The following is a 24,445-nucleotide window of genomic DNA, read 5'->3' on the forward strand; positions in this document are numbered from 1 at the left end:
GTACCGAGTGAGGATCATCGAGGATGATCAGTTAATTACATGGAACGCCGTTAATTATGTCAGAAATATACTAGACTGATGTTTGCGTACGTTAAGATAATGCATTCCTATTAACACGTTGGGTGCTGCGATCAAATTAAATTATATCACTTACGGACAGCATTATTAGTTCTCGGTTTAAATAAAATAATTAGTTGCTGCTTCAAAGTGAAAGTGATAAATTGATAGAAATGAAATCCATGAAATCCATGGAAGCCTGTAGTTTTAATAACAGTTGCATCAACAGTTTCATCATTAACCCTTTTCGCTCCGGAATTTTGCAAACAAAATGTTGAATGTCGCCTCAGCCTCGACGTAGGAGTGCAAAGGGTTAAACATGAAAGGAGCTTAAAAATATTGAATTACTTGAATGAAAGAGACGTACATTACTAAAATAATAATAATTAACAGGGAAATTAAAGAAATTAAATTATGTCTTCATGTAACTGTAAACCCTAATTAAATTAAAATAATTCAATTTAATAATGGAATATCATAAGGATTAAATATAATAATACTTTGTGGAGGTCGAATATCTTCAATTTCAATTCTAGGAAATATAGTCCAATGTAAATATGCTCAAAACGAATGAATAAAAAAATAGAATTCAGAAATAATAGATAAAATTATTCTTAAACATATCTTGGAAGATTTTTATGTATAATTCAACAAAAAACCTGTTCCTGTTTTTTTTTGTTTTTCTTTATGTGTATTCTTTTTCTTTATAATTGAAGAATATTTGGAATATTAAAACATTATCTTGTTGTGAGAAATAAGCAAGGGACCGGTTTTATTCTGATTAAACCACTTAAAATGAGGTACTGGTTATTGTAAAACCCAAAGGATTAGAGTCATTGTTAAACTGCAAATTTTAACAAATTTCATTTATTCAGTAAGGAGACCTTGTAGATAATGCTAGTACAAAAATATGAATAATTTTAATATGTATTATTTAAGATAATTCTTTAAGTAAGAGACTAAATAAATTTTTCACTAAATATTTATTATTAAAACAATTCTTTGACAAAAAGACCAAATGAATTGTAAAAGATATTTATCGACATACTGTTGGAATGTTCAAATTATGCGCCATTCCAGAAAATTCGTGGACCTTCTTTCGTTCTAGTTTCTTTTGTTTTTGACCGCTGTATTCAGAGAGTGTGTGTCTCTTTCGTTTGTCTCTTGTACGACGCGCGCGTATTTATTTTTCTTTATATGTATCCAATATGTAAAACTAACATTATTCAAAATAAAACTAACAGGTTATGGGCCCAGGAGACCCTGAAGACTCAAAGTCAGGTAGTACATATGAGTAATTAAATGTGCGAATAGTGACCGAAAAAAAAAAAAAGTAAGGTTATCCTACGTGCCACGTGTTCGACAAAAAGAATCGAAAATGAATATTGCTAAGGTAGACCAAGTTCAGAAATTAAATTCTGCAAATTACGATACATGGAAAATCCAAATGAAGAGCATACTTCGCTACAATGGATTATGGGGGTACGTAGATGGAAGCGTTACAAAACCTGCAGAGAACTACCAGGCATGGACTATAAACGATGAGAAAGCTCTGGATTCGATTATCCTCAGCGTACAACCTGACCAATACAACTATGTCAAAAGGGCAGAAACCTCTGCAGATGCATGGCAAGTATTGAAAGAAAAATATGAATCTAAAAGCCCAATGAGGCAATGCGTTTTGTTTAAGCAGTTGTACCGTCTAAAGAAAGCTTCAAATCAAAGCATGACACAGTTCATAAATGAATTTATGAACATAGCGGAACAACTAGAGGAATGTGAGCTAAAATTGCCAGAAAATCTATTATCTATTTGGTTGTTGAATTCATTGCCTCATGAATATGAAACTTTGTGTATAGCAATTGAATCAAGAGAGCAAATGCCACCCTTAGAAGAATTAAGAAACAAGATACTCGAAGAGGAGTCAAGACGAGCTGAGAATACAAGGGAACACGAAGGAGGCGCAGAAGAAGCACTACTGTCGAGTAGAGGTAATTCATATAAGAAAGGTACACACAAAAGCACTACACACAATGAACAAGGAAAGAAGTTTGAAGTTAAGTGTTTTACATGTGGTAAAGTAGGACACATTGCTAGAAATTGCAGATCAAAAGCAAAATTAGGAAATAAGAGAATGACACAGGATGCATTTACAGCCACTGCTTTCAGCACTACCACACGAAGAGCAGGAGTTTGGTGCTTGGATAGCGGAGCAAGTACACATATGTGCTACGATGAAAAGAAGTTCCACAATCTGGACAACAATGAGAAAACGAGAATTTATACAGCAGCAGAAGATAGCATTAATTCGCAGGGACAGGGAGAAATAAACATAAATATAAAAACTCCCAAAGAAACAAAAAGTATCAAATTACAGCAAGCAATGTATGTTCCAGAATTTAAAAGCAACTTATTATCTGTGTCGAGTATTACAAGCAATGGATATTCTGTGGTGTTTTATGAAAATCATGCACTCGTGAGACGCAAAGATGGATCAACAGTAATGAAAGCAACGATGGAAGATGGCTTGTATGTGATAAAAGAACAGCAAGTGCAATCGGCTATGATCTCTCAACAGTGCAATAAGAATCTAATGAAATGGCATCAAAGAATGGGCCACTTGAATTTCGAGGATTTAAGAAAACTTAAAAAGAAAGAAATTGTAGATGGACTGAGAGACGAATTGTGTTTGAAAAATGAAAACCCAGTATGTGAAGTATGCATGAAGGCAAAAATTCATCAGCAACCTTTCAGGCAATCAACAAGAAGAGAAAACGACGTCTTAGATTTAATACATACCGATATTTGTGGGCCATTTAAAACCTGTTCGCTAGGGGGAGCGAAATACTTTGCAACCTTTATTGACGACAAAAGTAGATACATTGAGGTAGCAATTTTGAAGAAAAAGTCTGACATCTTCGAAGCATTTAAAGAGTATAAAGCTCGCGTTGAAAAGCAGACAGGGCGTCAAATGAAGAAGATTCGAAGTGACAATGCCAAAGAATACCTATCTCGCAATTTCAATGAGTTTTTAAAACAAGAAGGTATTCAAAGAGAGTTGAGTGTGGAATACACACCGCAACAAAACGGCGTGGCTGAGCGCGCAAATCAGACGCTAGTAGAAATGGCGCGTTGTATGTTGTTGCAATCTAATTTACCATACGAGTTGTGGGCTGAGGCGGTGTGCGCAGCCGCATACATTAGGAATAGATGCCCAACCAAGGCGTTAAACGATGCAACTCCTATTGAAATATGGACCAAAAGGAAGCCATACGTAGGATATTTTAGAACATTCGGAAGCCGAACTATTGCACTCAATAAAAATAACAGAGGAAACAAGTTCGCAGCAAGAGGAGAAGAATACATTTTAGTCGGATATTCTCAGGAAGCAAAAGCTTATAGATTATGGAAAAAGGGAACAAACCAAGTAGTGAAACGAAGAGATGTACGTTTCATAGAAGAAATTCCAGAATCAACGAACTTCGAAAAGGAGAAGCAACCAGAATCTGAACTGGAACATTTGACCTACGATATGATTGAGAATTCGAAAGAGCCCATGTATGAGGACCTGGACAAGGAAGAAGAGCAGCATGAAATGATAAATGAAGACAACTATAAAGATGATCCTGAAGATTCTCAAGAAGAAGAGGAAGAAACAGCAAGAGAAGAACAGGAAATTAATCAAATGTTGGAACCTACCCCACGAAACAGAGGTTGCGGACGACCGAAATTGGAAAGAACCGGACGGCGTGGTAGACCGCGAAAATTGTATCATAGCGCTAATGTTGCAAAATGTCACGAATGCAAAGTACCGAAAACGGTTGAGGAGGCGATGCGCTCGTCAGAAAAATCATTCTGACTAGAAGCTATGGAGTCTGAGTTCAACACTCTAAAGGGCAACAATACCTGGAGTTTGGTAAGTAGACCGTCGAATAAAAAGGTTATAAAGAATAAATGGGTTTACAGGATAAAGCGAAACCAGGATGGAAGTATTCAAAAATTTAAAGCCAGGTTAGTTGCACGCGGAGACCAACAAATACCAGGACAGGATTATGACGAGACGTTTGCGCCTGTAGCAAGATTTGAGATGTTGAGAGCACTTTTGGCTATAAGTGTTGAAAATGAAATGTTTGTCCATCATATGGATGTCGTTTCGGCCTATACGCAGGCTGAGTTGTCCGATGAGATATACATGGAACAGCCAATATTATTTGTAAGGAAAGGACAAGAAGATAAAGTATGTAAGTTACAGAAATCATTGTATGGATTAAAACAGGCAGGTCGCGAATGGTATAGTAAATTAAATAAGTATATGATAAGTATTAACTTTATTAAGTCCGAAATAAATCCGTGTGTATACGTTGATAACTCAAATGGAAGTGATGTTATAATAATAATCTACGTAGACGACTTGCTAATAGCCTCTGCTGATTTTAAGAAGTTAAAAGTTGTAAAAGACTTACTAAAGAAGCAATTCGCCATGAATGATTTAGGGCCAGTATCAAATATCTTAGGCATTCGCGTTGAAAGACAAGGTCAAAAGGATTCGGAAATCGACGAAATGAAAGAAAAACCATATCGGCAATTAGTGGGAAGCTTATTGTATTTAGCCAATACAACTAGACCAGATATAATGTTTGCGGTAAATTTTCTATGTCGTTTTTGCGAAAACTCAAGAATTATACACTGGAAAATGGCAAAGCACGTATTAAGATATCTGCGAGGGACATGTGATTATAGTATTAAGTACGAAAAGACAAATAAGTTATTACAAGCGTATGTAGATTCTGATTGGGGTGGAAATCTTGAGGATAGACATTCGAGTTCCGGATTTGTGACGTTTTTGGGTGGAGCACCGATAAGCTGGGCGACGAAAAAGCAAAAATGTGTCGCGCTTTCCACCATGGAATCGGAATACATAGCCCTCTCGGAAGTAACGAAAGAGATTGTATACTTGCGAGAGTTATTGAAGCATATGAAGCAGTCCAAATTTGTTTCCAAAGAGACACAAGTATATTGCGACAATCAAAGTGCAATCGCGTTGTGTACGAATAATATATATCATGCTAGAAGTAAACACATCGACATACGATTTCATTTTTCTAGAGAGGCCCAGGAACAAGGGCATATTAAGGTTGAATATAAACCTACGAATGACATGGCAGCTGATATACTGACGAAATCACTGCCAAAACTGAAACATGTAAAATGCGTTGAATTGTTGAAACTATGTAATTGAGAGCTTAAAGCTTATTTGTAAGACATGTACCTTGCGAATAGAATTATTCTGCGTCGGCCCACGAATTAGGGGGAGTGTTGGAATGTTCAAATTATGCGCCATTCCAGAAAATTCGTGGACCTTCTTTCGTTCTAGTTTCTTTTGTTTTTGACCGCTGTATTCAGAGAGTGTGTGTCTCTTTCGTTTGTCTCTTGTACGACGCGCGCGTATTTATTTTTCTTTATATGTATCCAATATGTAAAACTAACATTATTCAAAATAAAACTAACACATACTTGTTTTTACAAATTAATTCGCGAACATGAAACAAGAATGTTCTCAATTTTTAATCAAGCTCGTTATCTAACACGTCCACATACACGATACGAAACATATTATTCTACGATTACAACGAGCATACATATTCATTAAAACTTTTATCACGCTTATTACAAAGTTAAAAATCTATTAAATAGTATAATTCTATTAATATAGTTGACTGAAATTTATTCAATACAGGAAGTGGCCTAAAAAGGTATTTCGTTTCATTCTGGATGTAACAAAAATGAAGTTATTATTTCCGAGATTAATATCTGTGTACGTGATGAATGTTCCTTACACAGGCTATTCGAAAGTAACAAAGCGTAACCGCGTTGTTTCATAAATTTAAACTTCACCAAAGCAGAAAACATCCGCTGTGTTTTGCACTCGTGTGCTTATCGCGTACCTACACTGTGAGAAAGTTACAAATCTGTGTTGTATCACGTTTTTACTGTCACGTTCAAAAACAAATACCGCAAAGTAAATACGGTTTACTTTACTCGCAAAGTAAATTGTGCAACATGAAATACACAAGTTAAAATTATCACTAACAATTACAAATTTTGCTTTTTCGGTGAAGATGGTATCTTGTACATACATTTAATAATAATTTAAATGTAATGCACGCATAGTGGTAATACTTTATTTTAATGAAATAATATAAAAATATTAAACGAATTTCTTTTATATTCATAATTAGATTATGCATTTTATGCATTTATGACGGAAATTAATAAATAGTGTATAATACAGTAAAATCACCTGAAGAATGTAACAATATTTTTCTATCATTTGTTTAAATTATTTTTCAATAAATACATTTCTTACCTTTCGTTTCTTATAGTTGATGAAGCCTATTCACGATAAATCCGGTAATTTTTGTTTTTATGTTTATAATAAATACAATAATTGGAAGTTTTTTTTCTATATGGAAAGCTAAATAAAGTTTTAACAAATATTCAATACGATGTTGTAAGATCATTTCTTAAAATTATAACCGAGGTTTTATGTTCTTTATGTACCAAGAAGGCAAATAAGACATTCCACTAGAGTTTAATAAAAATTATTAGGTTATTTTGTTTACTTTCTGTTGTTTTGCACAGTTTTCTTGAAATCAGTTTAAATAATCTGCTCAATGCAAGACTGTAAGTAAAGTATTGCCACGTTTTATATTTTCAATAATTCGTGCTCAAATCTGATTAAAAAATAATGTACTGTAATCTGTTTCGTAATTAAATCGCGCGAAGTTTTTATTTTTAACTTCCCGTTTTCATATTAATTTTGCCCTCCTTCAGTGTTCTCCGGTGTGAAGGTTTTTTTCTATCATGAAAGCGGAAAGGAAATTCCGGTGATAAATTATTAACAGTTAATTAAGATGGTGTTCGTTAATTTTTAAAAACCGGAAACTCTCTGGCTCTTCGTTGAGCCTATTTTTGTACCAACTACTTCGCCTGTCTGAATTCGATGCGCTTATCGATCGCTGGGTTTCAAGAATGGTAGTATTTAATACCTATCTTACCAAGCGCAGATCTGATAACGTACACTGATTAACTGTATTAGCAACGAGTTATTGCTATTGAGTTATTGGGCTCGTGTATTAGAATGTCAAGATACTAAATCTGACGAGGTTCTTACGTTTTTCCTAGCATGTTGTGCAAAATAAATTTAAATTAATCACCTCGTACAAATCATCATGTAAATTAAATCTACCACAGATTACACACGTTTCACATAATTTTTAAGAAATCACGTTGAATGTAGGGGAGATCGACGACAAATCTAATTAAAAATCTGTTATAGTTATTATCATGAGATTTTGGTATATGATGCAAAATGACGATTGAAGTACATACATGTATGCTATAACGGTATACGCAATTAATACATATATTTTTCCTCCGCAGTTGACCTTCAACGATCTTAAATGACCTGGAGACGTAGGTCACTGTACGCATTTGAAACGCCCTATTAGATAGTGCATAGAAAAGTATACCATTCTAATTTAAGAAACAGAGTTGACCTTCACGTGTCCTCTACGCGTCTACCTACAAAAAACTATTAACATGGAATTATGCCACCCCCGAAACCACACGAGTTTCATCTGACAAATTTTTTTTCTATGACCAACAGCAATCGAATTATTCAGATGGCCTGTTTTAGGTGCCTCACCCTGTATATTGTTACAGTTGAACCTTAATTAAATTGCTTGCGAATACCGCAGTCTCAGAGTTTTGATTACACATGCTCGAACTTCTACCTTCAAATACATATTTCTAATTTCTCGTACACCGAATACACAGTAGAATGACAATTACCCTTTGGAAGTATAAGAAATGAATTCATTATTTTTGACTGATTTAATTGTCAATATTAAAGATATTCGCAGAGAATACTGGAACAATACCTAAGGTGGGATGTACTTTCGTCTTCGTCAAAGACAAGTTTAAAGTCTGAAACAAGGATCGAAATGAAATCTTTTGTTTTTAAAGAAATTCTGTTAGAACTTCTACATGTCGTTTAAGAAGATATCTGTTCTTGTGAAACATTTATGGAAAGGAACGCCACCTGCAGGAACTTCTTCAAAAAGTGTTCTTATGGAAACATATATCTCAGAGTCTGTATAATAAAAGTTCCATTGAAACAAGTTATTTTAAAACATTTATTAAAAAGGGTTCTGACTTATCTACGTAAATATTATAAATAAATCACATTTTCAGAATATCAACTTATCTGTAGTAACTACTTACTAAATGTCATCCATTGAATATTATTCGGTATATGTTATGATAACGATCAACCCTTTTAATATCGACGAACAAAATATACATATATGTGTAGGTGTGCAACGATTGCCACTTCCAAAAACTGTAGCCTTAATGAGCTGGTTACTTTCGTTTAGGTATAATTATACAGTTATATGCATGTACGCAACTATTAATATTTGCAGCATTATACACGAAATATTGTACCATTACACTACATTAATGAACGCTAACAATATGTATATTTTTATATTTCACAAGTTCTGTTCAAACTAAAACAACTACTTTTCAGAATTCTATGCAGAATTTTATGCATTTGTGACGAAAATGGATACGTAAAATAAAAAACAGCAAAAAGATGGAAAGAATTTATGTGCATAAACGACTTATTAAAATTATTAAAAGAAAAGTCCATTTTTTATTTGGTTCCAGTACTTTGCAATTGGCGCAGAAAATTTGTATTTCGCACGTAGATCCGCAGTCTATTTATAACATAAGCGCGTTTTTCCAAAAAGTTCTTCGGTCTAACAGATCCTATTAAAAAGTTTAAACAGCTTTCTCGATGTTCTAAAACCATCTCTGCATCCATCGTTAAGTAGAATTACTTACCCACGTTCACTGAACAATTCTCGTAATCTATTACCTATCTCACCCTTTCTCTATCTTTGTGGCTCACTATTGAACATCCCTTTCTTCCGTCCCCATCACTGTCGTTGACTTCCCGGCGCGTGCCAGCAGATCCAGGTATCCTTGAGTCTCGAACACAGGTAGAATGGCTCGTGATCGCTGATGGGAGCAAAAAAAACTAGTTTCTTAGTGTACACCATTCCAGTCATCTTTACCATTATGGGAACTAAATTCCCATGCGACTAGCGAAGGAGAGTGAGTCTTAACGACGTCTACCATTAGAACTAATCTTTTAATTTACGATCACCGAAATAGTAAATCTGTAATAAATCTGTATCTTTGTATAATATAGAATGTCTCAGAACGGATGGTACAAACGAGCATGCAGTGATTCTATATGCAAAAATAGTTAAAAATAAATAAACAGCATTGTTTTCGTTGATGCTTCATTTTGAAGAAAAATATATTTGAAAATTCGACGGAATCCGTTCGCGTGTCCTACAGTCGGGTACAAAAAGATAGGACAGTCTAGTAATTTGTTAATTTTTATTCAGTGGATAACATGAACGAAACTCCTTATACATACATCGCTTTACACTATTTCTGTTTATATCGTTCAGTTGGTAAAACTAAAACGTTTATGCTTCGCATGAATTTATCTAGAGAAACGTAAATTTTGAAGCCAAATGCCCAATGATAGAACATGTGTTTAAAGAATGAAATGAACAAAAAGAATTTACTAGATTTGTTTAGTATTGGCTATATTTTAGAGCCTCCATTATGTTTTGTCATGGAGATTATTCGGTTAGGCAGAGATTTGTATAATTTTTCAATCGGTGTCATTCATGTGCAATACATTGTTTTAACTCGCCAACGTGTAATATTAACATTTCCTGTGCAGATTTATAACCGAGAAGGGCAAATACGACGCATATTCTATCATTTTGTTCCACTTAAGGACTGCAATGTTTACCGTCCTCCTTCATAACATTTCTCAGAAACAATATACGTATAATCTTCCGTACAGATATTTACAATATAATCGATTCACTAAAATCTACATTTTCTTCCGATATCGTATGGAAACACAAAGAAACGTAGGGTATCCTATCGTTTTGTCCCTGTATTCACAGAAGTAGAATAGGTTGGTCATGGTCAGACGCGTCAGCCGGTTCCTACTCAACAGCACGAGTAATTGCCGAATTTTCAAACTCGATTCTCTCGGAAACGAAGCGTTTACCGAAAAAATGTTATTAGTGTTTTTCTACTTATGTTTGCAGATAGAATAGACCCCATGCCGGTTTGTGCCACCGATACCGGGACACCCTGTATACAGCCATTGGAAAATACATAGGCATACAATAGACACTCTTCTTCTTCTTCTGGAAAATTATGAACGACAAAGAAATTCTGATCACTGTAATCGTGAAATAAATCGTAGGGCAAATGTTACAAGTGACAAATGTAACACGCAGTCTCTCTTCGTCGCTAATGACGAAGAATTATTTTCATGCAAGATACAAATTTTTCTTCGTCAATTGCAACGTATAGACATCAGATAATAATTTCTTTCTTTCTTTCATAATTTTGTCAGTCGAAAATAGTGTATTTCTAAATTCTTCTAATTTGTCTTCTACTTCGAATTGCACCTAATCATTTTTGTCATAAATGCATAAAATCCTCAGTATACGAATGACTAGTCGATGTGACGTAGAACATACATACACATACACACAAAATTGATTCCAATATTTAATTTTGTACTTTCTACTTGTAGACACACTAACCAATGTTATTTAGTTACAGACTCGATATTATATTTAGGGTGAAATTGACATGATATATTATTATCAATCTAAAAAAATGATTTATCCTGTAACAGAAAAGAAGAACAAAAAAAAACTCTTTTGTATCAAGAAGGAAACAATGATTCTTAAAAGGAAGATGGTGACGATGTTAAATATAGGACCATGTTCATTTTTTCTTTATATTTATTCATTTATTTCTTTTATCCACAGAAGTGTGAATTAGGCGTTCAAAAGGTTAAAATTAGACTCGCTTCCATTTGCCAGTAGTCAACATTATTTATTATTGTTCATGCGTATAAATAAGTGAACCTGGACTAACTGCTTACGTGAAATGTAATCTTTAGGTTAGAAATTACATAGTTTCTTGTATTTTTGTGTTTAATTTGTAAAGGTAACTTTAGCATGCTCCAATAAATAGATGTCGAGTATTATTTACAAACATATGTGACGTCCGAATTCATTCTTTCTGAGCATTCCCACTTTGCTTCTTCTCTCCTATTTATGGATGGCAGAGTACATTCCACTTTGTAGTTTTGGAAAAACGCCAAAGATTTTCTGGTTCTCTGATAGCTTCTTAAATTAATTATGAAATTAACACGTTATGGCTATCTTCAGTTTCCCTACAAGCGCTTTCTCTGTAAAGTGATTTGTAGCAATGACATTGATAATAAATCAAGTCTGTACGGAAAAATGTGCGGATATAAAGAGAAAATGAAACAAAATGACAAACAATGCATGTGGAATGAAAAGAATGATTGAAAAACGTTCGAACGATCGAACGTTACTGAAACAATAGCAGTCTATCGCAGTAAATCAAAGGAGTAATCGATCTCGTCATTTGCCAGATTAGCTATTAACTAAAATGCCAAGCCTAACGTTATCTCGTTGTGTAAGACAATTCCATTGGCTTTAATTCACAAATTCTCGCCACAGAGATGCCCTGATCTGCGATTCCAAACCAATGGAATCCTTTTGAATTATACACGAAGCTGGAGATACATGGTTTTGAAAGTGGCTCGGATAACGCATCTGATGGTATACTGATGCCATTGAAATATTAATCTAAGGTAAAGCACCTGCTATTCTGACTCCGTCGAAATCGATCGGTATGAGTACATTACCGCAAGCCTGCATAATGTATCCGTTTGTGACGCTAGTGGTAAATGTATTTATTCATTTATTCGAACGTAGTTAATTTTAGTACTTACACATGCACTATTAAAATGTTTTTGCGTAGTTGTGTATATGCATAGTTACATACATTCTTAGTGATCGATTCTACGTACCCGTAGAGATTGATCGTATGTAGAGAAAACGAATGTTTGAATTCAATGGAAGTCGTTAAAGCAGAAATTCACTAGGTTTGAAACTTTTTCAAACAGTAAAAAGAAGCTATCGTCGATATTGGCATAATTTTAATTCGCCAGATAAAGAGATCTCCGGCTTTCTATGTGTGACAAATAAGAAGAAGATTGATCAATCCTACCAGATATTATGGTAGCTATGAAAAGTGGTATGCTATTGAAATTATACAATAATTTAAATAACAATAAAGGCAATTGCATGAAAATTATACTATATTATCGCAAAATATAGCCGAACGTGTATGCAAAATTTTAAAATACTTGGGCAATAATATTCTAACCTAAATAATGATTTGCGAATAGTAATTACGACAAACATGCAGCTTAAGTGCACACCCTACTCAGATTTTTCATCATCTCAATTTTGTACAGTTTGAAGTTAATGGTACGGCTGTGGGGAACAAATTTTCAAAACTATGTTCTGCAAAGAAAATAAGATTGATTTTTCGAAACTACTGGAGTAAAGTATCCCGTTAACCTGTACGGCGGCAACGAACGTATCCGGTCCCATTGAACTTCCGAACGGTTCTCTATGCAAGTAAACGAAGTCCGATATGCTCGAGAGGAAGGTGAAGACGCATGATTCGTTTCGATAGCTTTCAATCGGGACGGACCAGTTTTCGTCGAACCGCTCCTTTCCGTTCCCATTCGTACGTGAGCGAGATTGCATCGTCGTCGAATTATACTCGTTACCGGGGGAAAGAGCGCTAGAAACTCGAGGAAAGACATAGAAATTGAAGGGGAAACTAGAAAAAAGAAACGAACAGGAAGGCAGATATTGAGGGACTGACGAACTGGAATTGACACGAAGAGGGAAAAGGAGAATAATAGGAGTCTATGGGGACAAAGGGTGAGCGAACACTCGGCGAACCCGGAAGTTTCATAGAGCAGACATGACAGGTAGAGGGATGTGCGAATTGCGTTTAACGGAACAAAATCCTAAGCATTCGCGGAATAGCACCAAGATCGATTTAATTAAAGAGGGCACTAACCCTAACCACTCCCACGCATTGGGTCAGTATCGTAGAAAACTGTACAAAATTCATATCTACGCTAATTATACATTATGAATTCCAAATAGGTTTTTGGGATTTTTTGAGGTCATAGATTCTTTATAAAAGTCTTTGATGTTTTGAACCTAAGTAATTCAAACTTTGTTAGTTAATTTCGAATGGGATTCTAAGCAATTAATGTCCTATGAACATACCCTCGAAAGTAAATAGTTAAAGACTTAACATTGACAAAATTTACAATTTTTACTGATTGTGAGTTTGATACGCCTAAACGAATTCTAAATGAACAGAGACTTAAAATTACAGAAAAATGTAATTTGAACAATTTAAAAAAAAGTTAACATTGAACTAACAATTAAGTTCAAAAAGTTAACATTGAAATTGTTATTAAACGATTATCAGTTGCATCACATCCTCTTCTCTTAACTCGTGAAACAACCCCCTTCTACTTATTGCGAAATTACTTCATAAACAATATATCATAAACTATTATGACTAACTGACTTTCTTAATATAAAATAGTCGGAATCCGTAGTTGATGGATACAACTATAATAATTAGACTACGAATCTTTGTGGAAACTACAAATATTTCAAGTCAACTGTAAGGAACAGAAATTAAATGGAAATGGATTTCCCCTTTCGATGATTTTAACAAATCGAAAAAAATGTGATAAGATTCTTGAATTCTTTTAACATTTTCACAATTTTTTCTTTCACGTATGCGTTTTGTCATAAATCCATAAAATCCGCAGTCTAGTAATGATTCATAAAATGGTCTTGCCTCATCTATTAGAATAGTGATTGTTGTTGCACAGAAAATACACATCTTGTCCATCCTTTAGATTTACTGTTAGTTATGCAAGAAAATATCGTTTCAGTGTGCGGAATTATTGCACAGTTACAATTTGTACCTGATTTTACAAGTAATTGTAATCCCTTGTTTTCACAAATACATTTTATTTTCGTATAATTCAAAATATGTGTGTACTTCTTCTTTTAAAAAACTCGTTGACGCATTTTCAGCTACGTGGGCACACAATTCTTTTTTCTAATAACAGTACTTGCAAATTAAGAAAACTGAAATAAGTCATTTTGATTCGTCCAACAATTTAAAGGTTTCTCTTGTGTACTTTATACAATATGTGTATATCAACAAAACATTGAAAAATAACTTGTAACTGACATGAGTAATATAAAAGAAACATTTTTAGAGGATTGCAAGCTCGCCGAGTCAAGCAAGATTTCATTTTTATTTCCTACCGTAGCAATGCGGGATATTAAACATGCTGCACAGGAAACAGCGCGAATATTCCGGACGACGTAATATATCAGCTGCCCTTTGCCGGTTGACTTTCCGATGGGTCTGCTAAAGAATATTTCTAAAAAGATTTTTCACGTATCTCTCGGATCGGTTGCCTCGGTAGAATTAAACGAAAGAGGAAGAAGAAGTGAATGAGAACATTACACATAGCCGCTGATGAATTAAATAGAAAATAAAGTACGAGCAGGAAGAAGTATACGAAAGTAAGACAGATGTAAACGAAAGGGGGAAGAAATATTGGATAGAAGGCTGCTGCGTGAATGGACGGTATTGAGGATCGTCAAGAAGAACAGCTGCAACGCGGTGCACACGCAAAATGTTTCCCTCTTGATATACATCCTCGCCGAGTCTTTAGAATTCGTCAGTTGTTTTCTTTTTGTGCTCGCGATACCATCAACTCCTAGGTTATTAAACGTCGCTGCTTGTTATTTTATATATTTTACGGCAAAAGCTTAATCCATAAATATTAACTGCCTCAATTTCACATGGTGTGAAATTGCATCAAGATTTAATTTTTATTTCATTTATGCTTTTATGACAAAAATAAGTAGACGCCATTTGAGATGGTAAAAAGATTGAAAGAATTATTGGTGAGGAAAATAAATTCGTACTTCCGTAGCCTGCAATTGATTCTTAAAAAGTTTATTTTCCATAAAGATCCGCAGTCTATTGATAAGTATTGCGAGTTGGTTTAATGTTGTCTCCTGTACTTTTGAAGTATAATAAACTGTGAGGAAGGATTTGTGACGTAGAAAATTAAGAATTGTTAAGAAAAATATAATACTGCATAATTTACATGTCCAAATGTACACGAATTAACTTGTATGAAACTTCTTGTTACTGTATTACTTAGGCTCGTTCCTAACTCGTATCATGTTGTAGAATAAGGTAGGAAGAAATTAAGAAAAAGAACAAAGCTAATCAAATTGGTTTTATTACTGCGCACAGATCAAAGGTAGGCGCCATAAATTACTTTTTAATATTAATCGAAAAACTTTTCTTGGTACTCATCTGCTATGAGACACCATTGAACTTTCTTAAAAGGAACAAATTTATTCTAGAAATTATTTCACAACGAACACGTAATGACGGGTAAAACATTATCGTGTTTTTAATATTCAGTGCATTTAATAAAACTTCAACGCTATTTAATATTTAATTTTTGCTATTAGTATTTCAAGTTTTGCTAGCACAGTAGGAACCATTTTTCAGGAAAGATAATTTTAAAATTGGTTTTACAGTAATACGTTAAATTAGCTATATCGTTACTAACTATTTATTTGAATTTATTAGTTTGTATGTAACACTTGATAAAACATTATTTTCAGTTTGTTTTGGTTCAGTATATTACAAGTATATTAATAAAATATTAGTTTTTAACTATTGCTATAATTTAATTAGTTCTAAAATTTTCGTTGAATTTTGCTTCCTTCCTACAAATTTTTCTTTTTCTTTCAGATGTATTTATCATGATAAATGTGAGGAAAATATATAGGTTTCGAAGATATTAATTTTTCCACACATCAGGGTGGAAATTAATCTATTTTCTACCCTAAAAGTTGCGAATGTTCTAGATTTATAATTTTGCATAGATTCTACAGAGAAGAATGTTAAAAAATGTCGACAGTAAGTAACATCCCAAATTGTTGGAACCTGGTTGACAGAATCTCACAATCTTCCCCAGTATAAACAGCTACTTTACAAATTAGTGGCCACCGCCCACTGTTTCGTTTATGGGGGTGAAGCCTGCTATGGGGTAGGCCGCAAGGATGCTGGACCTAATTATAAAAGGGTCGCTCACTTACAATTAACCGATTTGCGTCCTGCTGTGTTAGGTTTACGAGAAAAATCTCCAGGTTTACGCCACATGAACAATTAATATTAGTATCACAACAGTAATAATATGCGTCTTAACTGAAATGTATACAAATACATTTAATGACACAGTTGTTTCAATTATTTTTATCACTTTAAAAATGATAAATAAAAATAAATATTACAACACTTTTATGATTTTACAACTCTTTCATAATCGTTTTTATTTCGGTTGGTTCCATTACACTTTTTTTTCTGCAACTCACTCTTCTCGGCTTTTTTAATCCTTTATTTGTACGTCACGATGTGTAGATGAATATTTTTAAACACGATCTTGCAGTAGTATGAAAATAAAAGTAGATACTTTCTCTTTATTTATTTGTTAATTCTGCACGACTCATTTCAGTATGGCAAAAACTTGTACATTTGATTAAAATCCGCCTGTTCTCCTGTTAATAATTTATTTTAAAGTTCAACAATGTTAATGTTTAACACTTTGGTACATTGCAAAATTTTGCCTGCCATTTCTAATGAAATGAAACGAACAAATTTGCCAATATAACATGTAAGAAAATAATGTAAGCACACAGTTAATATAACGTAAACATGTCAGTATTCGAATTCAGGTCTGAACTAAAAGTTGCAACATATGTATTTCCTTAATCATAAATAAAATTTACCAGTAAAATATATCTAAGAAAAAATAAAAATTAAGGAAAGAAAATATCCAGAAAACCAGAGACGACTTTGTCTAACCTATAGAAATACTATAATAGATAATAAAATCTAGTGTACACACTGTGTACACACGTAGTAAATTCATTGGTGTAGTGGAACATAGTATCAATTGAATGACACACTTGTTACTGCCAATTGTATCAATTCCCGACTATCATGCGGTATCAAAAGGGTACCGAAGTAACATGTCATTAATGTGAGTAAAGCAATATATAGACACCAGTGATCACTCCATCAGTAAACAGCAACAAATAAAATTTTTGATATAATCATCGTTCTAAATGGTTACTATGAAAATAGAAATAATATTTTGTAAAATGAAAAAGATGTCACATTAATGACATTAATCTTATATTATAAAAACGTCTATAATGCCACATTAATCTTTGTGCCATTTTCATGTTTGGACATTTATTTGACAATTACATTGGACAGAATTCAATGTTAATAAAATCGTTCGTCACACGTGTGCATTGTATAGAAAATGTTGATATTGAATTAATTTATTAATTTCAGCAAGAAAAATTATCATTAAAAGCAACAGCCTGCTTTTGAATGGAATTGATTCAAACAATCCACGAGGTTTAATACAGCAAATAGCCTTCTTGTACAGTGCCATATTTCTGATCAATTGTTAATTGTAATTAATTGCGTATGAAACATAATATAATCCATATCTCAATATTACATTTCATATTGTTTCGAATCCAATTTGAAACGTCCATAGGATATGTTTCAGACAATCTGAGTGCACACCTTTGAACGGTGGAAAATGAGAGAAATTTAACCATTTTTTAATATATAAAATTGTTTTTTTTTTTTAATAAATCTGTACATCTTATTATACATATAATATTTAAGTAGCAATTGTCGAAAAAGTGAGATGAATACTTTCGACTAGAAGAACGAGGCAGCCATTTTCCCAGAGTCATTTCTGCAAAACACAATTTATAGTATCTACATGGGGTTTTGTCGAATACACATTTTTTAAATTTTACATTCAAATAGATAAAAAAAGTTAGTAAGACTATTATCTAGCCCTTGGAAAAGCGGATTTTAGAGACGTACATTATTCCTTTATTTATAACCAAAGGCAACTGAAAATTATGATAAAGATTGATTTCTTTTTCTTTTCTTAGAAATTGATTTTTTAAAAATCGGCTTCGACAAGAACTAACTTCCTTTATCTGGTTTAACGTAAAATTATAAAAATATATACTTGATGAAACCATACAGACATATATCTGATACCGCAGCCAGTGTTTTGCAGAAATGGTTGCCATGCCCTTCTGGTTTAAGGTATTTCGCACAAATTTCTTCACAAATGCTACTTAAATATCTACATAATAATTATATATAGAAAAAAATTGTTGAGTTTCGCTTATTTTAAAACTGTTCAAAGGTATGTAACCCCTTGAAACGCCTTGCTTGTCTGCGTAGTTTTTAAAAGCATTCCAGCCGTACATGAGCCTATTTGAAATATTTGGAAGAATGCGGTTTCTGTGTTCCGACAATTGCCAGTAAACAAAGCATTGTTGTTCGCAAACCAAGCATCGGATCGCGAGAGCATGCTCAATAGCGAACCGGCGAATAGCGCGCGATGCCTTCTATGAGCGCGCGCGTTTCAAAAGTGATGATCCGAGAATAGCGAACGCAAATAGAACGGCCGCTCTTCCACCCTATCTCCTTCGCAGATAATTCTTTCCTCACGCTCCTCGACTTGTTCGAGAATCAAACGCGCTCGCTGACGGCAACAAGATACTGCGGGTCCCTCCGAGATTCTGGCTTTCCAGTTGGTTACACGCAAATAGCTTCAAATTGCACCATTGCAACAATAGCTTCGAACACGCGGTTCGCTAAGTGGCCCGGCACTATTTCTTATTCATGTCAAGTTGGAAACTTGATATTGACGTAACATTTATGAATTTCGAGATTCCTTCAGAAGGATACACCTGAATTTCAGAGACTCAACCAAATTGATAACATACGAATAAAAAAAAACTGGAACAGAAAGCAGTGTCACTTGACAATTTCATTTGCTCGCGTACAATAGAATTTAATAGACCTGTTAATCTTCGTAGACAGGTGTGCTATTCATTATTGTCTCAAAACTGTATTTTTCAAATTCTTTTATGTTTATTCGGTATCGAGCACCTCAGCCTTTTATGACTTTCAAACCATAAATGCCACAAAAGGCCGCAGCTAATTTTGGATCTAACATCATTTTTACCAAACCCACATTGAAAAAGTGCATTGAGATTCTTGTAAATTAATTTCACATTGTCCCAACAGTTGATTAAATGTTCAATTCAATACGCCGCTAAACTTATACGAATTAACCCAGTTTCATTATACACTTCGTTTTGTATGTAAGCATTGAAAATGAGTTTTGATGTTCTGTGGTTTAGTATTCACAAGAAGTAATCGATAGCAATCGCTAGTTTTTACACGACAACGGAATTAGCGTAAATTCTAGCGTAAATTCTAACGTATGGGAACAGAAATACACTTTTAATTTATCTGTAGAAGTAGGAATTGATTATACATTCATTTGATCAATTGACTTAAAATACTGTAAGTAGATTGTATAATGTAACGCGATTGTATAACGTGGTCGCTAATAATCTAAATGTTGATGTCACCCTTATAAATAAACAATATCCAGGGTTTCCCAAAAATGTACTTCCTTGACAGAGTCGATTCCTAAGGTCATTTGGAATAACTTTTTCCTTCACCAAAATATTCTTCGCGGCTTTGCTAAGGAGCTATTAATGATAAACGCGGACCAATCAGTGCACGGCTACAGAAGACGGATTCCGGCTCGGGCAACGCCCACACCACGCTCTGTTGTAACAAATTAATATAACGACTTATTAACTCCTTAAAAAAATTGCAAAGAACATTTTGGTAAAGGAAGAAGTTACTCCAAATGACTTCAGGAATTACCGCTTTTAAGAAAGTACAACATTTTTGGGACACCCTATAAATAAAAAAAAATTTCTGGTAAGATAATATTAATTTATTTACAAAGAAAAAATTAAATGAATAAAATACAATTTGAAATAAAGTTTCAGTACGATATTTTTATTCACAGGTAAAAATTAAAATACAATATTAACTTGTTCGTCTGTTTACGTTACAAAATATGTTGTCACATTTAATTGAAGATCAAACTTTTTGGGTATGACATACAAAATGATTTATTGGATGAGACGAAGCGTTAACTTGAATCTCCTACCTACGAAGTAGACGCGCAGAATTCTATTTATCCGCGAACTAGCCTTAGCTACGGTTATATTAAACCTAAGCAATCATTAATCACCGGTGATCGTTTTAAAATTAAATCGCGGAACTGGTTCCGGGAAATGATGCAGCAGAGAATACTTGATTTTCTCTTTTGTACAGAGTTCGCAACAGAAGCGCGAAGCATTGTTGTAGCTCTTCAATGAATTGCCGTTGCAATCAATTTCGCGATACTTCTGCGAACGTCTAGCTAAGATTACGACAAACATACACGCGTGTAAATACATGTGTTCGTGTGAGTGCAACCCCCTGACCGAAAAGATTTATCACGAAAATACATATGTAGATCGATATTTGACGCTAAAGTGACTGGTACTCGATTGAATTACCATTCGATATTTATCTCGCTTCGCGCAATGGTGAATTTTACTGGGGAAGTTCGCCAACATTTATATTACTTTCGACGTAACAATAGTTAGAAGTTATAAAGCGTGAGCTTTTAAAAAGTTATATGTTATTTGCTCGGAAAATTGAGTATTTATTGGAACTATGACGTCGGAGTTTCTTGTTAATTGCTCCGAATATTTACCTTTTTTTAAGATCTCTTGAACATAAGTAAGAAAATAACTGAAAAAGAAACGAAAAAATACCAATATTGAGTGAAAATCCAAAACGATCGGTATTTTATAGTAAAATTATTTTGCTTACAATCAACCTTGGATCTTAGTTTCAATTAATTCGCTATATTCAAATGATATACATTTCTGGTAATATTTTATTTTGTCGTATGTACATATTAACGACACGATATTGCCATTGTTATATGCTTATTAAAATTACTGTTACATGCTGCTTGCATACCGTCCTTCATTGAATTGAAGCACTGTTTACAACATATCTTATGGGACTTGAAAAATTTTTTCGTATTTTTTTTTATCCAAAATGGCGGCGCTATCGCTTACGAAACATAATACGTCTTTTTGGAAGGGCTCTGGGGCCTGAAATCTAGCATTCACATTTTTGACCTAGATCAAGAAAAGAATTCCAAAATCTACATTAAAATGCCTAGAAAATTAAATACTTAAATTAAAATTAAATATAATACACATTAAGATATTTCCAGTTCGATGAAACTTGACAAACTGATACACGAGGGTACAGAGAAGTGATCAGTGAAACCATTAAACTTTATCTTATTCGCAAGAAAACTGACATAGTCCGGTTTCTGTTTTTATCACACATCGCATTTGCTCACCCCGTATATTCTATATCGCTAATTTGTTTTAGTATTACGCCACGTATCATATTACGTTGCTTATAATAAACGAGAAGTATCAAGATGCAAAGTGTTAATACGTGTATAAAATTTGTTGCCCGGGCGAGTTAGCGAGTCAATTTCATAGATTTCTTCGTGATTGCTTGCAGGTACACAGAGGTGGTAGTGGACTCGAATTTGATGGCGCAGAAGTACAACCCCGAGTTCACCGTAACGTCAACGTCACTGCCGACAACTTCCTACGGCAATACAAACACAAGCGTGCTCGTTGACCAATTGAGGCATATTCATCAGGTGAGTCCACGAACTGTTATTTTGCCGAGGCTTATGTTAGCCTCGGTTTGCTTTGTTTCCGATTAAAACGTGCCTCTCTCATTTCGACATTCTATTTTTTCAATTAAGGTTGGCCCCTTGGCTTACTATTTACTCGTAGCTACGCTGATCAAAGCTGCATCGTTAATCATGTTCCACAAAGAAAGAAGAAATTTCTGTTTATTATGCGCTTACATCTACTCCAGAAGTTAACCCTCTGGTGCACGGTTTGGATCCATGAAACAATTCTTGTTTATTTCGAGTTCTAATGGTTTCTACCAGGGACCATAACTGTTACAACCAAAAAGGAAAAAAGTCATGGAATAACAAGTATTTCATCGACTAAAATCGTATTGGTTACAAATAAGGATTATAAGTAACCGAAAATCTTTCTCTTGTTGGTAAATGTTATCGTTGAGAGAAATTCATTTCGATCACTTATAATACTTCTCTCAATAATACTTCTCTCATTGATAACTGCTTTGAGCAATCTAACTAATAACTGTTATTTGTAACCAAGAAATATAAAAATCGATATTTTTTAATCATTTTGTTCTTCGAATTTTTTTCTTCATATTTTGGGAAGATTATCTTAAATTTCAGCAATAACCAACTTTTTATTAATGATTCTTATCGTAGAAAATTGCAGAATAACTTATTTTTGGAAAGGTTTCCGAGTTATCGAGGTTCTACTGTACTTTGCATGATGAAAATAGCAACGCGCTTCCTGTCGCGTAGAAAGCCTATCCTGGAGTCTCGATCATCCGCTAGGTCTTAATTTATCCGATCTATCTGTCCTCCGACTAGGACAGATAGATCTAGGACTAGTTAATCAAGGTTCTACGGCAATTTGTACGTGAAACACTTATTTCGGTCAATAGACAGATTACGAGCAATTTAAGGTCGTCGAGTTAGGTGAATCACCCGATATGTAAGCACTTCCACGTTCGCGTACGATCAGGCGGGCCATAAATTACGTTCTAATCTCGAATTATTCATACGACGAGGTGTGCAGTCGTGTCTGGCGTACCAGTCTCGTTCGCGTCCGTACGGAGATAGAAGGCGTGAAAGATCCGACTAAAGACCGCGTGGGTGAGCTCGGTTCCACAAGTCGGTTCCAATTGTCTGCGTTCGTAGAACAGGTGCGACCGGCACCTTTCAGATACATGAGCAATCAGAACTATTTGCATTATACAGGCCATTCCAGGTTTAACGGGGGTGTTATGGTTTTCGTGGCCGTTTTTTCACGAATTTTTAGGAATTTTCTGCTGAGAAACTATTGAACCTCTGACATTGGGATTTTGTATACGTATCTAATGATATTGGAACTACACGTATGATTTTTTCGAAGTAAAAATAATCAAAATTACACGAGTTATATCTTTCTTTATAATGTTTTGATAAACATGGGTCCATTCTTGCAATGACACTATTAATATTCATATTCTTTTTTATCCTAATACTACACTGGCACTTGTTACGATTTTAAATTTCCAAATACAAATTTTTATAAAAAGACCGCTTCTTCCTGCTCATTCACTTTTTAATTTCACACAACCAAATTCAATTCATACATTTTTGTTTCGCTCATTATGATTCTTTCTCACTCTTACCACACATACCCACACACAATCAGCCTCCAAAGATTAGATTTTGTTCGTGGGACTTTTCATATATGTGCCAAAGTATATCTTGTTTGGTGTCGTTTTAATCAGAAAAATGTCACAAATATGTTAGTAAAGTTTCATTAAAAATAAGTAAAAATATAAAGAGTTTCATTATTGCATTAACATTGTCTCACCGAGACGCTATCTTTTTGTTGCGCTTTCGGCCGCGCGGTCCGTGTTTATATGTGCTGTCCTTTTCTACGTTTGGCACGGTCGGCCAGGTCACAAAAAAAAAATAGTAGAACTGTCCGATCTAAGCAACGGCACGGTCCCGAGGGTTTTGCTTATATCGAATCTTTGCCGTAGTTTGTGTTTCATTAAGAAGAGGCATATAAGCGCGTTTTTCGAATGATCCTTTTAGTAATCCTTTCGTTTCATAACACAGTTTGGGAGTTGATATTGCGTGGCCTACATCGAAGGTATCATTTTTTTTCAGAATAACTTAACCAATTTAACGTACACCTGCAGGCGTTCAACCAGTGTATTAGGATCTCTAGTTTACCTGTCACGCTACGAAACAGCTTCTAACACTTAAGCTCACGTTAATTCGCATGTCTGGAAGTCAGACCGACGACTTCTGGTTGTTGCGTGTAGAACACCTGCACGCCCGTCAACGGTAGACGTATCGCAACTGCGTAATCCAATTTGAAATCATACAAAGCGAGAAGAAGGTGACGCGGAACGATATACAATGACAATGTGCGAACTCATGAATGATTTATGGCCAACTACCCCGCAGACATTGTGCATTCGAATGTCGCGACTCTACTTTTTTTCCCCACCGGCAAAATAAATGTCTATACAGTTGCAATCCATGCGCAGCCGGCGTTTTGCATATCGAATAGAGTTGCTAAATGCAAATGAGCCCGTGCCGTTGCTGCAGCCCGATGTAATTAAACAA

General features: G+C 34.4%; 2 protein-coding genes across 2 annotated transcripts in view; both read left to right on the forward strand.

The window, feature by feature from the left end:
* Dally (division abnormally delayed protein) overlaps positions 1-24,445 on the forward strand; it is a 308,320-nt gene that overhangs the window by 275,459 nt on the left and 8,416 nt on the right. The window contains exon 6 of the mRNA XM_076789540.1: positions 21,715-21,859. Within this exon, the coding sequence (XP_076645655.1) occupies positions 21,715-21,859 (145 nt within the window). The remainder of the gene's footprint in view (positions 1-21,714; positions 21,860-24,445) is intronic.
* The window catches only part of Rbm13 (RNA-binding motif protein 13), a 181,049-nt gene that overhangs the window by 26,334 nt on the left and 130,270 nt on the right, over positions 1-24,445 (forward strand). The gene's annotated exons all lie outside the window — the stretch shown is intronic.

The sequence above is a fragment of the Halictus rubicundus genome, chromosome 6, assembly GCF_050948215.1.
Source record: "Halictus rubicundus isolate RS-2024b chromosome 6, iyHalRubi1_principal, whole genome shotgun sequence".
NCBI lineage: Eukaryota > Metazoa > Arthropoda > Insecta > Hymenoptera > Halictidae > Halictus > Halictus rubicundus.